General features: G+C 38.9%; 3 protein-coding genes across 8 annotated transcripts in view; 1 reads left to right on the top strand and 2 right to left on the bottom strand.

Moving 5' to 3' along the window:
• The window catches only part of ccdc33 (coiled-coil domain containing 33), an 86,416-nt gene extending 85,360 nt beyond the window's left edge, over positions 1 to 1,056 (top strand). For all 6 annotated transcript variants that reach the window (XM_036576027.1, XM_036576026.1, XM_036576029.1 and 3 more), the window contains one exon: positions 46 to 1,056. In XM_036576027.1, coding sequence (XP_036431920.1) covers positions 46 to 108 — 63 coding nt within the window. In that variant the 3' untranslated portion in view covers positions 109 to 1,056. The remainder of the gene's footprint in view (positions 1 to 45) is intronic.
• On the bottom strand, positions 388 to 7,100 carry LOC118811659 (cholesterol side-chain cleavage enzyme, mitochondrial-like). Its single transcript, XM_036576034.1, has 9 exons — positions 6,750 to 7,100; positions 5,568 to 5,723; positions 5,282 to 5,481; positions 4,803 to 5,006; positions 3,460 to 3,620; positions 3,192 to 3,358; positions 1,449 to 1,527; positions 1,166 to 1,357; positions 388 to 549 (listed from the first exon to the last, which is right to left on the bottom strand). Exons 1-9 carry the CDS (start codon positions 7,034 to 7,036, stop codon positions 412 to 414), a joined length of 1,584 nt encoding a protein of 527 aa, XP_036431927.1. The 5' UTR covers positions 7,037 to 7,100; the 3' UTR covers positions 388 to 411.
• Positions 7,101 to 8,318: 1,218 nt separating this feature from the next.
• Positions 8,319 to 12,029, bottom strand: stoml1 (stomatin (EPB72)-like 1). The gene is made up of 6 exons (XM_036576024.1): positions 11,647 to 12,029; positions 11,400 to 11,549; positions 10,985 to 11,188; positions 9,910 to 10,123; positions 9,609 to 9,803; positions 8,319 to 9,413 (listed from the first exon to the last, which is right to left on the bottom strand). The coding sequence occupies exons 1-6, from the start codon at positions 11,914 to 11,916 to the stop codon at positions 9,217 to 9,219; spliced, it is 1,230 nt and encodes a 409-aa protein (XP_036431917.1). The 5' UTR covers positions 11,917 to 12,029; the 3' UTR covers positions 8,319 to 9,216.
• Between the last annotated feature and the right edge of the window lie 1,591 nt (positions 12,030 to 13,620).

Here is a 13,620-nt window from a genome sequence, read left to right as displayed (position 1 = left end):
AGCTTTGATGTGGCAAGCAGTAATATTTTTCTTTTCTTTTCAAAGAAAGATGTTTCCGACCCTGTTTTGAGACACATACGTCATAAGCGGCCGGATCCCCTGAAGTGACTCCATTCTATGGCACAGTCAGATATTATTTTTTAATGATAAAACAAGAATTTGTTTTTGAACAGTGAAATTAGACAAATTTCCACGTTTGACTTTAGTGACCTTCCATACTTCTGCTGTATTTTCAGGGCTTCATAGAGAGACTGTAGTAATTTAAGAAAGTATGTCTTAATGGTACAAGGACAAATTAAAACACTTTATTGATACCTTCTAGAAGGGGTTTGAAGGTTGCTTTTGGAATTTGTTTGCCTTTGATCCATCTAAAAAAGTCTGAAAAAACTTTAGTCTTCAAGCCACTTCATTTCATCCAGTGCCCTGCTGTCTGGAGCTATGTAAAGGCTTGATAGTTAACACAATGGGTTTCTCAGGGAGCAGAATGAGCTCGAACGTGCTCCTCACTTCCACCTGCCTCTGCTTCTCAATCTTGAAGTTCTCCAGCATCTGTAGGATACAGAGGTTACAGAGGATTACACAGTTACATCAGTCAGTCTCACCAGGCAATTCTGATCAGTATCATAAGCGATGATTCCATTAAATATGGAGCATGGAAAATTAGACTTAACTAAGGGTGGGCAAATGACAGTCTTTCGTAGTCACCGTCATAAATTATGGCACAATATGCTTTTTCTCTGAGCCTATCGTAGATGTCATCAGTACTTAAAGAATTCTGGCCAACTGCATGTTTCCTTTAAAAAGTAGCATAATTAAACCTTTTTAGTGCAGTCCAAATTGTGCAACTTTGAATAAAAATCATTGTAGTCATGGTTTTTGATAGCATTTGAAGCTGTATAGCAGTGAGAATGAAGTTATTGTAAAATGAAAACTCAGAATGCCTCATATTTCATGATCAAATCTTGAGTTAGATAACCTGACAAAAAAACTGTAGATAAATACAGCATATTGTGTATCATTTAATAGCTTTTTGTTGTTCCCAAAATACATACTAAATAAAACAAGTAAAAAATACCTTTTGCTCTTCAATGTTTATGATAATTAAGTCTGTGGTGTATATTAAGTAGGTATAGTCAGTGATGAAATTATGTGTAACAGAACTGACATGAATGAGGAAGAGTTGCATCTCGGTCTCTGCAATCCTTCGGCCGAGGCACTGCCGGGGCCCAAAGCCAAAGCCCAAGCTCCTGAAGTAATGACTCTCATTCCTCAGCCAGCGAGAGGGCAGATACTGCTCTGGCCGAGGGAAGATACGGTGGTCCCTGCCCATAGCGTACAGCCCCAGCTGCACCAATGTCTGACCCACATATAAAAAGACCCAGATGAGACTTGCAGTGCTTTACATCTCTGCATATGGAACTGATTCAGGTTATTCAAATGTGGATTACCCCAGATGGAATATGGTAGTTTTGGATCACAATATCTTCAGTGATGTACCTCTGCAGGCTAACTGCAACAGGATGTAGCCTTTAAAAGAAAAAGTGACTTGCAGTCAGTAAAAGTATCCTAATCCTGGTTACATGTATATTTTAGAAGTGGCTTCCCAGGATGGAATAATCTTATTTTTATTTTTATGTGTTCATTTTCCATTGAAAACTCTCAGCCAAAGGCTACAGTTAACTTGTGTTTGTGTAAACAGCATGAGTGTAATTACACAACAGTTTTAAGCTCCAGGATCGCTGCTTAGAAAACCCTCTAAACTGAAGAATAAAACAGACAATAGTAAATAGTAAAGACAAAAAAGGTGGCGAAAAAACACAGAGACCCTTATTCATTAAAGTTGCTTATTCATTAAAGAATGCAGATTTGACTGTTTTTGATGACGTATGAGGTACTCTGCATCTGATACCTAATACTATGTCGTGGGAACAAGCAGAGATTTGAATGTGAATTATGAATCATTTTCAGTGCATGAAATCAAGCCCCCTCTGACCAGTACCTCATTTACTTATCATTTACATGAAGCACACCCTAATTCATATGAAAGTTTCAGTGGGGAGCCAATAAAACGACACCATTCAGCATGTGAGCCAGTGGTTGTGAAATAAACAAAACATCTTACTTTTTTTATTACAATGGTAGATTGTAATTGTAAATATTATTGTAGTGTATGAGATGCTTTATTATTTTTTTGTTATTTAGTGTTTTTTATTTCTGGTACTGTCAGTAGCATAGCAAATCAATGTGTAATATGTCCTTAAATGAAACACGCTCCCCGTTCAGTACTGGTTTTAACAAGCCATCACCCACTTGGCCTGTCATTTTCCCTCGTGGGAATCCCCAGCGCCATCTTAAGGGCCATTCCATTACTTTATTGGCTCTGGTAGACCAGGGTCCTTACTGTGTGGAGTTTGCATGTTGTCTGCGTGGGTTTCCTCCGTGTACTCCGGTTTCCTCCCACAGTCCAAAGACATGCAGTCAGGCAAATTGGACACACTAAATTGCCCCAGGTATGTGTGTGTGAGGGTATATGTCTCTGTGTCTGCCCTGTGATGGAATGGCATCATCTCCAGGACGTTTCCTGCCTTCTGCCCAATGACCGCTGGGATAGGCTTCAGCATTCCACACAATCCAGAAGGGATAATGTGAAAGATTATTACTGGTGTTACAGATGATGACGATGATAGTTTTATTTAGTTAACTGCAAGTCAGGCATTTTTTGTGGTTGTTAAACTATTGCCCTCGAATTTACACACTGTGAGTTTGATCGGACAGATACCCCAAAGATGAAATTGATGAATAACAAAACTGCCATATGCAACTTTGATGAATGCCCTTATTGAATGAACTAAGAGCAAATTTGTGGATACTACATGTCAGTGGTTCGCAAACCAATCCACAATTCACCCGTCTCGACTCCCAGTGCAGCAAAACATCTGGGAGACCCTGAGGACCAGTTTGAACACCACTGATGTATATGGCTGTATTCATAATGCCATATAAATTAGGGTATGCATACTGGATTCCATTATGGCTAATTAAACAAATTTGGGAGCATTTTAGAGGATACAAAACCTCGTCAAAAAAGTTTTGTGACCTGGCGCAGTTTTTTGTAATTGTATTATACTGTTTAAAACAGTTATAAGGTGAACATCACTCTTGCTTTTGTTCTCTTGTGCCTCTACACCCACCTCAGTGTCTCTTTTAGAGCTCCTTTTAGCAGCGGCACCATTTTCAGCATCTTCTCTGTGTCTCCCTGAGAGGCAGCATGAGCAGCAGTGACCTCTGCCCTCAGCTCCTCCTGCAGGTCAGGGTGCCTCGACAGCTCATACAGAGTCCACAGCAGAGTGATGGACGTCTGAAACATGCAAACACACATATAGCACAGCATCAGTCTCATCATGCAGTGGAATCATATGTCAGTGATTAAAGTGATAAAAGCTGATTTATGTATCTTACTGTGTCAACTCCTCCAGCCATCAGCTCAGTCACACTGGCCTTGATCTCTTCAATGGACAGGCGGTCAAGCATCAGAAGGCTGGGCAGCACTCCAGGGTATTTGCCTGAGGCTGCAGACTGCTTCCTCAGCTGCTTGTAGGTGTTCTGGATACAGCGGTCCGCTGTAGAGCACAAGATTGCAGTAGGTGTAATGCAGTGATTTGACCATGATTGCACAAGTCTTTTACTGTTCTATTTCATTATGATTTTTGTTGTCACTGTCACCTCTTAAATTTACAAAATCTGAAAACAGCAGCTGCCCTTCACACTATGAACATTTCATGATGAATGGACCAATACAAATGATCCAAATTTACTTGGAACACAATCTCATTGCATTAACATACAAAACTGTGCAGAAGTCAGATGTCACCCTTCATCTATTTAACATCCAGTCAAAATGGATGTATAAGTGATTAATTTCTCAGGATATAATTCTGAGGAAATGAAATATAAGACATCCCACTTGCATCAGGAAGGGAAATATCAAAGGAAAGCAAGTGGGGAAAAAAAACAGAAGTTTCCAAAACTGGAGTTTTAAATTATTAACAGATAAAGATAAAAGTGGACTCCTAGCAATCATACCATACAAGACCAAGCAGACCACCAAAACTGTCACCATCAGATAAACAGTATCTTTCATCTTTTTGAGTGATACAAGAAAATCAAGTTCCACTTGTCCATCCTTCCACTGTGAGAAGACAACTCAGCACTGTGGGTCTGAAAGGATGTACAGCTGTCAAGAAGCTGTAACTGAGTAAAAAAAAAAAAAGAAATTTTGTGCAACGAACAAAGAAGCTGCTGGTGTTCTCAAAACAATTGAATGACCACCCCAGAGTCAGGATCTCAACATTACTGAATGTGTTTGGGATTATTTGGATCATGAGAAGCAGAAAATGTAACCAACTTCTAAGACTGAGCTTTGAAGGTTTGCAAAATATCCTTGCAGATTTCTTTAAAAACTATAAGCAAGTCTCTTAAAAAGAATAGAAGCTGTAAATAAATGTAACACTAAAAAATTACATTTAGATGTTGAAGCTTCTGTGTATTTATTTATTTATTTATTTTTTGTTAAATAATTGTTTTCTGCTTTTTGCCCTGATGCTGAAAAATAATAATGACCGTTGTGACTAGAAATTAAATAAATTAATGGTCATCTCTGATTTTTACACAGTACTTTTAAGTAAAGAACCTTTTTCCTTTCTCCTATAAACTTTCCTTTTTTTCTTTCTTTTTTTTAAGAACAGCAACAAAGTATAATATTATTCATACAGTATTATGCTTTGTCCTCTTTTGAGTCCTACCCTGGTTGAAGATTCCATCCCAGGCCTCCACATGATCCTTCCACACTTTGGATCCTAGCCGGCGCAGCAGAGTAGGAGGGATGTACAACATGGGGCAGGTGGTCTTAAACATGAGAGTGATGCAGTCAATGAAGTGCTGAGCCTCTGGGTCAATGTAGTCCAACAGCAGCCCCAGGCGTTCCCCATACAGCACTGCACTGACAGCTGAGGAACAGACAGGGCTTGGATAAGCATTCATAGAGCAAACTGACACTTACTGAGAAAAACAAGTCGTTGGTTCTCAGACCTCGTCCTGAAACAGTCCAGCACTGTGAATTTTTCTGTGTTCATTACCCTCCAACTCGTCTGATTCAGCTTAATAAGGGCTTGATGAGCTGATAAACTGAATCAGACCAGGCAACAAAACTACAGAGCGGAACTGTCGTTGACCTAGTATTCAAAAACATAGACATAAGTATTGGTTATGTGCCAAACCTTACATTCCAGTGCATACTTGAAGAGCTCATGGGAGAGATCCGTGGTCCACTTATTCTGGCCACTTCTTTCAATCTTTTTATGGACTCGAGCCACAAAGTCATGGCCCACCTCATCCAGCAGTGGCACAAAGTTGCCCTGCACCTTTGGTGAGATCACCTCTCGGTTTAGAATCACTCTGTTAGTTCTCCAGTCCTCTCCATCCCTGAAGAGATAAACAAATGAATTGAACTTCATGCTCAGAAATATTCAAGCACAACATGCCTAGTAACATAATGTGAGGAGTCATACTTAAGAAGAACACCATGTTTGCGGTTCCTGTAGTCCCTGTAGGAGACCCAAGGCTCTACTCGAAGCCTCTTGGGATAATGGCCCTCTGCTTTGAATAAGATAGCAGCATCTTCAGGGTTGATGATGTTCACGCTTTCATAATAGCCAATTTTCTCTCTGGTAATGGACATAATTTTAAGATACAGTTATTAAATGTCATATGATGGCATGTGATGTTCAGTTGTGGGAAAAAAACTAATAGCTGTTATTAGCTAGTTCTGTTCATCAAGTTATTGATGTGGCATTGAGTAATAATAGTTATTATTTTTCTTTTTTTTTTTAATTTTGGTAACACTTTACTGTTGGTAGGGCAGCGTTCATAAAGCTACATGACACCTGCGTAAGCTCATAATGACAACTGACATAAACCTACGTAAACATTCACAAAGTCTTATTCCAACATGCGTTATTTGTCATAAAGGCTGCTTTAAACAAACTTTGATCAAAATTGTAACCTTTATGACAAGTGAATGATGTCTTTTGGGAAAAAGCCTTTACCAATGTTTATGCAGGTTTATGTCAGTTGTCATGACAAGCTTATTTAGGTGTCACGTAGCCTTATGTGTACTGCTCTACAGTACAGCGTTACCATAATTTTTAGGCCTATTATGTAAAGCTTACTGGGACATATGAGAGCATGCAAAAATTTGAACACTCTGGTCAAGTAAGGTTTGTTGATTTTAAAAGTGAAAAAATGAACACATCCTCAACAATGAATAAGCTTAAATGTTTTTTTCTGCAAATTTTAGTGCATACATATTTGCTGTCATAACTTTATAATACACAGGTCAAATCTGATGTTTTATTTTTCCCTCCAATATATTAAATACAGGAAGTACACAGTAATTGCACATTAAAGCGTGTAGAAGTGTGTTCTCTGTAGAGGATGTGTAAACTTATTTTCACTTATAAAATCATCAAAACATGTAATTTGACCAAACTTTTAGATAAATTGTAGGTCCAATTTACAACCATTCAAAATTTACAGTTTTAAGGCTTTTTTTGTGCAAGCCTTACTCTTATTGTCCTGGGACAATTTATTATTATTTATTATAAAGAGTAAATGTCTTTGCTGCAAAATCATATTTATGTCAAAATACAAATCTTAATCTTTAGTGAAGGAGATTTATGAAAGGAATTTACCTATAAATTGGCCCATAAGTGTTGAAGTTATGCACCATAATGTGATGGATGTTCCGAAAGCCATCCAGTTTCCAGAAGGTGTACAGGTTTCCGAGGCTGCTCTTCCACCTTCCAGGGATTTCACTGAAGGGTCTGATAGTGGAGCTGCTCTCTGAGAAGAGTGTATCTCTTCCCATGGACACACTCCCGTTGTGACAGGTCCTGACCTGGCCTGGTCCCTCCAGCATGGCCAGGGACTGAGCCACAGGGCTGGACCACACTCTCCACCTCGCTGCCATCACACACATTCACTCACACACACACTCTCCTCTTTTGTATCTCACCTTCTTTCTCTGTCTGTCGTCTCTCTGAAACCAGGGACAGTTCTTCTGATCAGCGTCTTTGGTTTTATATGCACCTCCTCTCGCTGCTTGAATTCAAGGTTAAAATTCAAGTTTACATGTAGATTGCTTTCCTATAAAGGCACATTTATTCACTACAAATTTTTTTAAACATTTGTAAACCTTTAGTGTTTTTAGCTTGTAAATTCTGTAAACATAATTTCTAATATTTCATTGCTGTCCTAACAAGTTAAAACATTCTTTACTTTAAAATTCAGTACTGTACAAAAGTCAGAGAAGACCCTTTATTTGATTTTCAAATAAATTGATTTTCCAGTCAAAATGTTATCAGTGTCAGAAAATATATTCAACAGAGAATTACACAGAAGCCTCAACTACCAAATATAAATGTTTTATTATAATTTAGTGTGTTTTTTTTTTTCTTCTTTTTTCAGGATGCTTGCCTTTAGTTTTTCAGATAAATCTGCAAAAATTTCACACCTCCAAAGTTCAGTGACGCTGATGTCTGGACATTTGGGTGGTCAGTCCATTGTTTTGAGAACATCAGCAGCTTCTTTGTTTGATTTGCAAATTCCATTATTTTTTCTGTATTTTCTTTTCTCAGCAACAGCTTATCAACAGCTACACGTCGTTTTGGACTCAGTGTTGAGTCTGAAAGAATGTATAGCTGTTAAGAGTTGAGTTGTCCTGGAAAGACGGACAGAAACACCTGTGGACTTTTGCAGATCTGAAGAGAGATTTTATTTATTTTTTTGCAGATCTGCTTGATTTATGTCTCCCAAAGAAATTAAATAAAGGTGTTTTTTGCACAGTACTGTATATTAATGTATTGAGTTTTTATTCAGATGAATAGTTGCTGGCTTCAGGATTTTGTGTCAATACCTGTTGGATGTGTAATCTGTGCAATGACAGACTCACAGTCAGCAGAGAGTTATAGCAGAGAAAAATAACAGCTTTGACTCATATATAGATCACACCATATACTGCACATTCTGTTTTTCCATGGAAGTATGGAGTTTGATAGCACAGACGAATGCCAGTAGAGTGGCCTTGTGGGAGTTTTCTCTGTAAGCAGCTGTGTGTAGGCAGAGAAGGCCACAGGAGTGAGGGTCAGAGTGAGCAGCAGAGAGGCACTCAGCCTTGTATAGATGTGTGTGATGAAGACAGACATACAAACTCAAGGACACCATTGGTTAAGAGATGGTAAAGCACAAATCCAAATATCAACTCTATTTTAAAGATTTATATTAAAAAAGAACAGCAGATAATTTGTCAAAAATATATCTCAATTACAGACTTTACAACAACAAAGACACTAAATTCCTTCAAACATAATCTTTAAATAAAAGACAAAGTTTAATCACACAAGGGAAGGTAATATCAGTTACAAATAAATAATCTAGTAAAAAACTCATATGCTTTGTATTAATTTACCACTTCACATTAAAGTCCATGCACTGCTAGAAATAAAAGTTCTGTGCAGGTATATGCACAGTGTACATTTGATTGTTCATCAAATTACAATGTTAATTAACCCTCAAAGGTACAATAGTGGTTTTACAGTCTAATTATGTTCCATAAATACATTTTTTCCAGTGTAATGTTTTAAAACAGAACAATAAAATAAAAAGCCTTAAGATGAATCGGTGTGTGGAGTCGGATTATGGATTATGGTACAATCATTTTCGCTGACTAAAGGTACTAAGATGTATTCTTGAGGGTTCCACCCTAGTGACATATTGGGTACTGCCCCAGTGACAGTTTTTGTACCTTTTTATACTTACATATATATTCTATTGTTAGTATAAATGTGGAAGTATATTCTGTTCTGTATTGCAAAAAGTGAGATTTTACCATTTTCAAAGTAGAACCTAGTAGAACACGTGTCTTTCATTTGCTTGCTCAGATATCTGTCCTGAATGCCAATTATTCATCCAGGAAATCACTTTCACAGCCTTTTTTAATGGTAGGCCAATTACATTTTTGCATCTTTTAGATAACTAAAAAGTTCATATTTCAATTATAGTACTTTAATATAGTACTGCCAGCTATGGAAAGAGAACTGACATGCTGACATGAATGCAAAGGCAGCACATATGAGGCACGTGCACTACTAACAGTAGGCCTCAATGAGGCTTAAGGAGTTTAAGAAGTGTCTCTAGCTTCATGGCTGTGTGCAGGTCTCCCTGTACTCTCAGTCTACCACAGCTGTATGCAGCAAATGGCTGCAGGCTACCCTGGAACATGGCCATCAAGTCCTGCTCGCTCATACTCAGAGAGACGTCTGATCGCCTTGCTTCACCCACACCACATGCTCCACTGTCTGGATATATTGGAGATAAATGGACAGAAAAATATGCATTAATATTATATCTGTTTAATAATACATAGTATAGTCTAATTTCCTAAGTAAAAGAGAAACAGATTTTAAATGTAACAAAGTAAATGAACAAAATACATAAAAATGCTGAATAACATGTAAAATAGCTTTTTATATATTACTTGTTACTGTACCTACTTTGAGTCAGGTCCACGTAGTAGCTGCTGGTTTGGCCACTACTAGTGCTGATGTAAAACTGGAAGCAGGCTCCCACCTGCTTAACCAAACTTTCAGACAGCACCAGACTGACTGCTGCCAGCAGCTCCTCCACTCTGTTGCTGGCTGCAGCTACTGGGGCCACCATGCTCAACTCATCGGTGAAGCTCACTGTATCTGCACAGTAAATTCAAATATACTCTTTTCACAGCACTGATATAAGAACACAGAATGTATGAATGACCTGGCTGGGCAGTGCAAAAAAGTGAATGAGTAAATGTACCCTTAAGAGGCTGGGGTGTTTGTGTGCTTTGCCCAAGAAAGTGCATGGCAAGCTGCTGAATTGGTCCTGTGAGACCTTCCAGGCCAGGGACAGAGGGAGGCATAATAACGGACCCTGACTGAGGGTTCTCTGGAGCCTGGAGCACACTTTCCAGGGCCAGCTCCACTCTGTCCACCTCCAATCCCCACGGCTTTGTCAACTCATTTATGTCCATCTGCAAAACATTAAAGTACAGAAAGTAGAGTAAGAGAAAGTATGTAAGAATATTGTTATGCTTTAATGAACCCCAATTGCTGAGCCTGGGAAATCAATCATTCAATTACTCAGACCTTAATCAGTTAATCTATCTTAAAGTTGAAGAGGAATTTGGGCAACTTTTTCTGCATAATTTAGTCATTAAGCTGTAAACAATGCCATTCAGAGGGTTTTGATGTGAGACGGTTCATTGAACAGAAACTTATGGACTCAGTGATTTCAGTGGCAGTGATAGGAACCAGGGGTCGTGAAGCTACAACGCAAATACAGCCATTTTACTTACTATCCAAAATGACCAGTGAACCTACATGTCTTCTGAGTTTTCAACTTAGTGTTAGTAAAGGACAAATAGTAGTAAATCTCTGGGGACTATTTTGCTTTACACCATCCTGCATGTGCCTCGCTGCCATGAGTGTATTTTAAAAATGTTTTAGGCCAAAACTTTATCTTAAAACTATCATAAATCAATTTCTCTAGCAACAGCTGCAGTATTCATAACCATTTCATGTAATAACTTTGTGAGATCGCTCACAGATCTGAGATCTTTCAGAGGCATTAAACTCAGAAGTCTGGCTCACCACCGCTTCTTGACCTGGTGAGTTTCTCTAGAATTGATAGTTTTAAATCAAAACACTCTAAATGACTTTGTTCACATCCTAATGACCAATTAACAAAGAACTTTTGAAACATTTTTGAAATTCACCTTTAAGTAATAGGTTTACCAAGTTCCAATTTTATAATATATTGCATTCTCCATGTGCTGTAAAACAAACTGACACTGAATAGGCATTCAAATAACAAATATGCTTTAGCATCTCACCCCAAGATGCTCGCCTAGCTTAACTCTTTCTGTTTGTATCTCTCTCACAGTCCTTTTGCCCAGGCTCTGGGTCATGGCGTTGAGCGCAGTGAGGCGTGTGGAGGCATTCAGATCCTGTACCGCCACCACAGACATCACTGGATTCCAGATCCGGAACTGGATGTCTGCTCCTACAGACACCAGTCCACCATCTTTAGTGGTCACCTGACAAAGCACAGAAGGAAGTGTAAACTTCTAGAATGCTGAATGGTGTAACGAAGAATGTCAGACTAATGTTGGCATTGATAGAAATGATCTATCAGATCTGAGCCTTGTGTGGCAAGTTGGTCCAGGTAAGGACTTGGGCAGGAAAAGCTGGTGCAAGTCCTGCATAAATGGGTGACTGATTTGTGTTTGTAACAGTGGTTGTTAGTACCTTGCACGGTGGTATGTTGAAGGCCCTGGTTCTCAGGTCCACTCTCTGCCACTGGTCAATCAACGGAAGCACTAGCACCACTCCTGGACCCTTAGGAGGTCTGATGCGACCCAGCCGGAACACAACGATTCTCTGATAGTTGGGCACTGTCTAAAGGCACAGTGTACATTAACAGCTGTACATGAAATAAGAACAGCATCGCAAATATGCACACTGTCTGTCTGTCTGAGCTGTAGGAAGGACTTACTTTTAATACGAACCACGCTGAGATAGGAAATGTGATGAGAGTGCAAAGAAAAACCAGGAATGTGACAATCAAGTTGCATATCCATGACAGTAATCCTTGAGTTTTGTCAGTAAAGTCGTTGTCTTTTATTTTAGGCACATAGTCAAAGGAGTGGCCGCTGCTGAACTGAGACTGTCCGAAGGTAAAGGGGGTCGCGTACAGGCCCGGAGTACTGCCAGGGTCTCCCTGCGAAACTGCCTCATAGCCGAAACCTGGAGACTTATTGAACATTTTCACTTACTGAAAACCGCCTCCTCTCAGTTTTAACAACAATAAAAACAGCAACGCTATATCATCTCCATGGCTGCAGGTAACGTTTCTTCCGGGTATTTCACAAGTTCAGCCCAACAGCGCCCTCTAGGGCAGAGGAGGAGAGATGCGGGCACCGAATGTACTGAAATAAATGCTCATACCGCCACCTACTGTACAAAAGTCGCAAGACAGAAATAAGCGTGCTTGTTCTCATGCCTTTGAAAAGTCCGATTTTGTCCCCACAGCACGTCTGAAATCATTTAGAATCTGTGGAGAGCGTCTTACCTCTAAACCGACATTGGACCGCGCATCTGCAAATCTGTCTTCTTCAAGTGTGTGAGAGACCAGTGACTAGACAGACCCACTATTGACAACATCACCATCAGGGCTTCCTGGACTCAGAGCGATGTATAAATGAATGAATGAATGAATAATGTTTCTAATGGCTGAATCAGCGCATCCGTGTGCTGCATATCCTGTCACACACAATCACACATCATTTCAAATTCAAAATTCAACGGAAAACAGCGCGATTCAGCTCCGACAGGAACAGGTGAGAACATGTATTAACGTTAATCTCTTACTGTTATTCTCAGATTCAGTCTGACACTTAGCTAATGTTACTCCTTTTATTCAACTCTAGTTCATGTTATTTTGTCGTGACGTTGAAAATTCACGCTGACTCTGTGAATTTAGCCAGACAGGCCAAACTTGGCTAACGCTACGCCAGCTAGCTGTACTAGCTAGTTAACTAACGTAACTAAGCTAAGCTAACAGTCAGATTAGTTCTGTAGCTAATGAGGCAGATTAACACTGACAGTAATGTTGTCACTTTTGTTGGTATCACAGCAATCAAACTCAGATAATAAACTCGATTCGGTAATACCAGTTATTCAGTGACCTTCCATGTTTGCTCCATAACAGCTAGGTTAACTAACCCAGAGTGAACGTTTCGGTTAACGGTCATTTTTAGGATCGACTTTTACTGTGCTAACTAATGTTAGCCTGTTCTGTCACTGTTATATGTTCATAAGCTGTACAGAATGTGATTGGAGTAAAGGACCTTGTGAATATATGTGCAGCTAGTCTATTTGCATCTGTTATAATGAACCTGTTTCTCATCTATCGCGTAAAATGTCTCAAAAAAGCTGATAAATAGTTGCCTTACAATTTTTAGTTAACATAACATTTTACGGGTTCTTATTCAAAACAAACTGATTTCCATGCATACTAAACTACAGAACTCATTTGAAGCATTCATTCTCCTAAAAAAATTGCACTTTAAAATAGCCTTGTATATTGTAGCTGTGATGGTTCTGCAGAGTACTTTGCAGGTGGAAAAAGAAATATGTCGTATTTTAATTTATGTCAACTAGTTTGATGGATATATAACCTTGTAAAACAAAATGATTGTAAAATAAAATGATGTATGATATGAAATAATTCCACTTTCTTATTGTGCTTTCAGTGTTAGTTTTTCTTTACACACTCACAACTGCAGGTTCTGTAGTGGGAGTTACATGAAGTACATGTGATTACATGAAGTACCACACAGGCAAAGAAGTTGCAGATCTATACAGACTGTATTTAGATGCTAGATGCTGATAATCTGTACTCAGTGTTGCAAGATGCAAAGACTGATTTCCAGGTTTCTCAGAGAAAATCATAATTTTATTTCAATTC

This window comes from Colossoma macropomum, unplaced genomic scaffold, assembly GCF_904425465.1.
Source record: "Colossoma macropomum unplaced genomic scaffold, Colossoma_macropomum, whole genome shotgun sequence".
NCBI lineage: Eukaryota > Metazoa > Chordata > Actinopteri > Characiformes > Serrasalmidae > Colossoma > Colossoma macropomum.
The sequence above is the reverse complement of the archived record's forward strand: the minus strand, read 5'-3'. Positions and strand labels throughout refer to the sequence as shown.

Bases quoted from the DNA above. Each gene is read 5' to 3' on its own strand.
- LOC118811659 (XM_036576034.1), bottom strand. From the start codon at position 7,036: ATGTGTGTGATGGCAGCGAGGTGGAGAGTGTGGTCCAGCCCTGTGGCT. The intron at 5,482-5,567 runs GTATGACTCCTC...TTATCTCTTCAG, and splicing joins AAACATGGTGTTCTTCTTAA to GGATGGAGAGGACTGGAGAA. The intron at 550-1,165 runs GTCAGTTCTGTT...TGTATCCTACAG, and splicing joins TGCAACTCTTCCTCATTCAT to ATGCTGGAGAACTTCAAGAT.
- stoml1 (XM_036576024.1), bottom strand. From the start codon at position 11,916: ATGTTCAATAAGTCTCCAGGTTTCGGCTATGAGGCAGTTTCGCAGGGA. The intron at 11,550-11,646 runs GTAAGTCCTTCC...CTGTGCCTTTAG, and splicing joins CAGCGTGGTTCGTATTAAAA to ACAGTGCCCAACTATCAGAG. The intron at 10,124-10,984 runs GTGAGATGCTAA...AATGTTTTGCAG, and splicing joins AGCTAGGCGAGCATCTTGGG to ATGGACATAAATGAGTTGAC.